This window comes from Fragaria vesca, linkage group LG1, assembly GCF_000184155.1.
Source record: "Fragaria vesca subsp. vesca linkage group LG1, FraVesHawaii_1.0, whole genome shotgun sequence".
NCBI lineage: Eukaryota > Viridiplantae > Streptophyta > Magnoliopsida > Rosales > Rosaceae > Fragaria > Fragaria vesca.
The window spans coordinates 17082644-17089452 of record NC_020491.1 but is presented as its reverse complement, the minus strand read 5'-3'; the positions used below and the strand labels follow the sequence as shown (position 1 = coordinate 17089452).

Sequence of the window (6809 nt, the reverse complement as noted above, 5' to 3'; positions counted from 1 at the left end):
TCTGATTTGTACTGTGCCTCTTTCTTATGACCTCATTTTTTTCATAGGTCAAACCTGACAAAGTAAACTTAATCATTGGTTCTGGTGGGAAGAAGGTCAAAAGTATTATAGAAGAGACTGGAGTAGATGCAATTGACACACAAGAGGATGGGATAGTAAGACAAAATAGGACTGAATCTTTGGTCTTATCTTTCTTGTAATCACAAGTAACATATCTTTTGGAGTTTTGGCTCTTGCAGGTCAAAATTACTGCCAGGGATTTATTGAGTTTGGAAAAGTCTAAAGCTATTATTACTAATTTGACCATGGTTCCAACTGTTGGTGATATCTACAGGTACATCTTTTTTTCCTCTAGAAAAATAGATACAGGTTTTTTTTTAAACTATTTTCTTTTACAAAAATTGCAATATTTATTTTCATATGTACTGCCACACTGATAATTTCTGACCAAATTTAGGCTCAATGCACATTTTTTTATGTGAAATCCACACACCCCAAATTGTAATTCACACACCCACTGTCTATTAGTAATCAAGACAAAATTTAAGTCACTAAGGACAAAATTTAAATTACTAAACATGGAAAGTGCGCATGTGGATTTCATTTATCTTTAAAAAAAGTGCCGTTTAGGCCCTTACATTATAAAGTATCAATATCATTTTGCTGAACAAATAGAAGTGGGGATAATTTTGTCAAAAGATTATAATTATATTTGCATCCATTTTTTTTTGGTGTTGTGTACCCAATTTTTTTAAATCTAAAGTTCCCTTTGCATCTTCGCTTTACATATAATTATATTTGAATCGTTCCTCGAGCTCTATCAAAGATGTCAAAAACCAGAATCAATATTGAAAAGTCATATTCCATTAGGTAATGCTATCTGTCATAAGTATGGATGACATGAAAACATGAATTATTACAGTAGGATGGTGAAATCAAATAGTTTTATTATTTTGATGGGAAAAGTTGGATTGGATTTTGGTATTATATCTGTCTCACATGGGAAAAAGCTCTCAGAAAAAATTTATGATTAATGGGTCTTGTTTGATAGATTGATGAATGTTAAATTAACTTACATTTTTCTATTGAAAACTTAGTTATATTTATCTACCACCTTCACATAAGGTTATTTGCTATAATATTTTCAATCAAATCATTAAAATAAATGTATTATTGTGTTGGCCATATGGCCAGGGACTGAGAATAAAAAACCAGACTTTAAAAATGTAGAATTATCCTTGCAATAGTCAAGAACACGTTAAATGATTATTCCAGTCTAAAAGAACAGATTATTTAGATAACTTTTATGCACCAGGGACCAGTAATATAAAAGCAAATATTATCTCTTTGACTTCTATCTCTGGTATTGGTGTGTTAAGCTCTTAAGCAGACACTTAAAACATTACAGTTGAGTCTTGCACCGGTAGTTTCTTCACTAGTAATTGTCCTTTATATGTTAGGGGTTTCAAGAAATTTTTTCCTTAACTAGGTAAACTCACACCCCATCCGAACTTTTCTTCGACTACGTAGCTGAAGATTGTTTCTCTCAAGTTTAGCATGGGAAGTTCATTGTTGAAGCTTGCTGGCATGTAGTAATGTCTTTTTACTATGCATTGACTAAGATCAGTATACAACTATATGATTCTGCGACCTTTGATGTATCAGGAATTGTGAAATCAAAACAATAGCTCCATATGGAGTATTTGTGGAAATAGCACCTGGGCGAGAGGTATAATTCATTCATAGTTCTTTTACCTTCCTATATGTCATGACACATTTTATCGAGAGGTAAGCTTAATTATAGTCATGGAGCTGGTGTTATGGAGATGTAGGCCTCCTCTATAGATGGTTGAGGTTGAAACATAATATCCAGATATCTTAATCCTCAATCTTTTACAGGGACTTTGCCATATTAGTGAGTTAAGTTCAGATTGGCTGGCCAAGGCAGAAGATGTAAGCCATAATTCTAAATCCATTCTTATAATTTTTTAAAATCATATGCAAGGATCATGAGGAACTGATTTATTTTTTCACAGGCTTTTAAGGTGGGAGATTATGTTGATGTTAAACTGATTGAGGTATGGGTCTATTCTTTCTTACATATTTATTTAAGACACATAATGTTTTGTTGAATGTGTAATGATAATGTCATACAGATGAATAGTATTACACTAGGTTTCACTGGGGCATTAAAGTTTACACAGCTCTTATAAAAACAAAATCTTAATAATTAACCATGGGATAAGCACATCGAAAAAAGATTTTGCGCATTTCGATCTGGGGGTTCACTTACTCAACCCTTATCATAGAGACATAATATATATTTACTGATTCTTTGCCCCAGAAATCTAGTAATAGCATAAACAATGGCCATTGGATTTGACAAACTTTGAGCATCCAATCCAAAACCACCTGGCAATGGGTGGAGAGGCTTTACATTTCACAATCTTATGGATCTCACATTTCTCTAAAGTTGGTTTTAATAAGGGAGATTCCATAAGGTTCTATCCTTTGCATAGTCCCAAAGAGATTTATCTATATAGTGATGTAAACCATTGGAAGTAGTTTGGCAAAATCTCTGGCCGCTCACAGGAAAATTTGGACTGTGTAAAAGTTTTGGAACTCCCAAGTGAGTGCAAGTGAAAATTGAAAAAAGAACAAGGAACTGGCATAGTTGAGATAAGGGAGCTTCTCAAAGCTTTAGATTCTAGTCTTTGACAATAATGCAGAGTTGCATGCCAGTAGGTTGGTTAGTTGATTTTTATGTTGCATTTTTCTTCATTTAAGAGGCTGTCCATAGCTTTGTCATCCCCTAGGTTTTTTCTTTGCCAGATTTTGATAACCTTGATTGTTTGTAGTTATAATGGCTCAGTTTCTGCTCATCAAGTTATACCTGGCTTCAACTACTTTACCAACTTGAATGTCATATATACATCCGTTTAATATCAGGTAAACGAAAAGGGGCAACTTCGCCTCAGCCGCCGAGCATTACTTCCTGATGCAGATCATGAGAATTCTGATTTAAGGCAGCCTACAGATGACTCCAAAGATGTACCTTCATCAGACAAGAACAAAGTCAAAGGTACAAGCTCACCTAAAAATAATTCATCAGAAAATACTCTGCTGCCACAAAAGAAGTTCATACGGAGAGCAGTCAACCCTGCCAGAGATAGAGCAAATATCAATAATGATGCATCCAAGAGGAGCAGCAGTAGAGTAGTAGGCGATTCCAGGAAGGATGAAAATACTTTAGTAAATGGAGGTGCTAACATTGGACAGTAAGGATAGTTTTACTGATGAGGGTTATCTGTTGGTCCCATTGTCATGGTGAAAGAACGTGTGATGTGATGCTCACCAGACCTATCTGAAACAAAGGGTACGACTTGCTAATCTCTGTTGTACTTTTATTATTGTCAATAGATGCACAGGTGGTACATATATTTGGTGTATATCAGCTACATGTCACTTCAGATGATCACAAAATCTTTTTATTCATGATCATCTTCAATCTCTTGTTGGGAAAGTAGACTCAACGAGATCATCATGTCAATAGTGCAATTTCTAATCTGCATTTTTTCTTTTTAGGACAATCCATGTCTTATTAAAATTAACATATCCATTAGGATTAGATTTCAGATGTCTCCATGCACCTATGATTCTTGTAATTGCTTTACAGTACTCGATTCTGGGAATGAGTGAATTCCACTCTCTTATATAGGTACTAATAATATTATTATTATTCAAGAAGTTTTCCCCAGGGGTAGATCATTATCTCCATGGAATGGGTTAGTTCATGAATTATAAAGTTTATCCATGTTGAGAAAAACTGTTAATTATGATGTATGATCCATTGTCCAAACTGTAAATGGTACCTGAAATTCCTTGTATTATTCTGTTACCTCCCTCTCTTTGTTGTAATCAGATTATATTGTTAGTGATGAACAGAGCAGGGCTTACGCACTCAAGGTTTTTTATTTTTGTTTTTACTTTGCCACAGTTTTCAGGATTTTTACTTGTTAGAAGTGGTGTATTAAATGTGCCCGAGGTCCCCGATTCTGCCAAAATGTTACATCACATGCATTCTTGTGATCGACTGAATGAAGTTACAGGTTACAAGTGCATATGTCATCAAGAGAGGGAAGTCTTTGGGCGTGGAAATTTTGCTGGACCAATAGATTCTTAACATTTCCATTTGCAGGAGAATGTATTGTTCCTTTTATTTCTTTAGAACCTCTTCTCTTGCAAATATGTAATAACTACCTGGTAGTTAAATTTTTCTTGGCTCTTTGCTGTAGCACAATATTGTTTATCCTCCCTTCAGTCCCTTGTAAAGTACGTTATATTGGTAATTCGTATTTTCTTGTGATAGGTGCCACTGCATCTAATAGCTAATTTTTAGTTTCTAGCGTTTTGACCGGAGACGGAATATTCTCATTCAAACTACTGTTGAATGCTAGAAAAATTGAAATGCATGGTAACTACGACTTCATGACTAGGTCTGAAAGGTAAGGAAAAGCCAGAAATTTTCTATATAATAGTGCTAACCTATACTAGTTTATAAGGGACATTGGTTCAGTAATTTTCCATATAATTGTTGTCGAAACCTATGCCAAGCGCTCATACTTAGCCTTGCGCATGTGTGCTCACTCTCTAACTCGAGGTTGAGCGACTCTGGCCGAACATGTGGATATGTGTGCGGTTCGATCTGAAGCGCACATCTAGCTTCCTTTCACGTCATTTGCCAAAGACAAGCTTCGCTCTCTGCTACTCTATAAATAAGCGCCTCGCTTCACTCGCGAGGTAAATTAACTCATTCCTCACTTCTCAATCCCAAATTGTCTGCAAAATGTTTGACTTGAGCGGAGGGTGATTGTTCGGAACTGTCTGGAGATTCCTTTAATCGCGTATTCATTTTGCAAGTGAAATCTAGACAATCACTTTCCCGGATAATTCTTGATCCACACGGAGCCGTGCGATTCAATCTTTTCTTTACAAAATCCTTCACCCAATTTTCACACTTAACAGTTGGTACCACCTGCGGATCTCGAACACCAGACTACGTTCGATCACATTAATCCCACACCTAAAAGCCATGTATTTTCCCAAACTCTCCCAAATCTTACACATTCACAAAGCTAAACACTGTTTCACAATTACAAACAATGCAAACTCCGAAGCCCCCAATACCTCACCGCACGCATCCAATCCATTGAAAGCCCCTCTTGTCCGCACGATTGCAAAGCGCAATGTCGAATAGCTCACTACACTGGTCGCTGGGCCATAGAGTTCACAACCCACTCTCTCGGAACATGAAACCTTCAGAGAAGGTTCAGTTCACACCGACTCTGGATCCCCAATCCTTCGCCCAGCTGAAAAGGACCGCCTTCCTCAAACATCTCAGCTCAATCAGGGTTTACTAGGCAAAGGGTGGACGGAAGACCGATACAACAATTTGAAGATCGCGTATGAGAAAGCAATGGCCACCATTAAGCAAAGAGAAGCTAAAGAGCAATATTCAAATCCTACAAACAGTGCACAATCACACACTCCATCCCCTTCCTTCAATGCGGCGACCGGATCCTAATGAGCACAAAGAGAAGTCTCATGACCAATCTTCTCAGCACGAAGAAATGGCGGAAACGAATCATACTGACACCCGCATGCCAAGAGTTTCTAAGATTCGCATGAAAACCAGTGATTTGATCGCTCTCCTTCTCCACAAGTTTGAAGAGCTTGATCGACGCATCAGCAAGCAAGAAGCTTCCCCGCGCACATGACCGTTCACAGCGCGAATCCAGCGATCAATTGGCAATCCACCTCCGAAACCTCTGAAGATCCACCGATATGGAGGTCACACAAACCCTTATACGCACCTGGAATACTTCGAATCAACTATGCGACGAAAGTATCATGATGATGCCGCCTGTTCCAAGAAACTCTGTCTGGCGACGCCATGTCCTGGTTCTATGAGTCGCCACACCCAATTCGATTAACTCTTTCTAGGAATTATAGGATGCCTTTCTTAAACGCTTCCAACGATCTCTTAAGCATTACCCAGCGACTAGATGAGAGCTTGCGTAAGTTCATTAACCGCTGGCAATTGGCTAAATCAAAATACCTCATACTTGAGACGGGAATGGCCAATCATGCCTTTCAGTTGGCTCTGCGCCAAGGCGATTTCAAATATTACCTCTACACTCTCATTCCACCACCTGATTACAATGAAGTAATGGATCTTGCAATTATCCATGCGAAAGCCGAATACAAGACATATGGAGACACTCCTCCACCTCGTGTGGTGACCCCTTCCATTACTCCAAAGGACAATCCTGAGTCCAGGAAGCGCGAACAAGAGGATACGATCGAAACCAACAAGATCGCTCCAATCGTGAACAACCGGCCGGAAGCCAAGAACACAACTCCGCGCTTCGAAGTTTTCTCTGTAATAAATACAACTTACACGGACATTCTAGAGCGACACAAAGACATCATTCCACTAGCCCCACCAGCACGGTTCCCCAAGCCCCGCAACGGAAAGAAAATAAGAACGCGGTGCAAATACCACAAGGAAGATGGACATCTCACCAATGATTGTCGTTCTCTGCCAAATGCATGCTTACAGATGATTCATGACGGCAAGCTTCAGGATTGCATCCCAACCGCCCCATACAACACTCCACCAGTGCGCAGTCATATCAAATAAGCACAGGGGACCCTCCACCCCACCTACTACTAGAGTTGGCCAAGATGAGCCCAGTGACATTCACAAAGAGACCACTTGTCTTCAATAGACCTATCTGATATAGGCT

General features: G+C 38.5%; 1 protein-coding gene across 1 annotated transcript in view; it reads left to right on the top strand.

Annotated features, from left to right (window-relative positions):
* The window catches only part of LOC101304521 (probable polyribonucleotide nucleotidyltransferase 1, chloroplastic-like), a 19962-nt gene extending 15597 nt beyond the window's left edge, over positions 1-4365 (top strand). Inside the window, exons 19-25 of the mRNA XM_004289401.1 lie at positions 48-155; positions 240-334; positions 1666-1729; positions 1900-1953; positions 2037-2078; positions 2950-3376; positions 3998-4365. Of these exons, the coding sequence (XP_004289449.1) occupies positions 48-155; positions 240-334; positions 1666-1729; positions 1900-1953; positions 2037-2078; positions 2950-3282 (696 nt within the window). The 3' untranslated portion in view covers positions 3283-3376; positions 3998-4365. The remainder of the gene's footprint in view (positions 1-47; positions 156-239; positions 335-1665; positions 1730-1899; positions 1954-2036; positions 2079-2949; positions 3377-3997) is intronic.
* The last annotated feature ends 2444 nt before the right edge of the window (positions 4366-6809 follow it).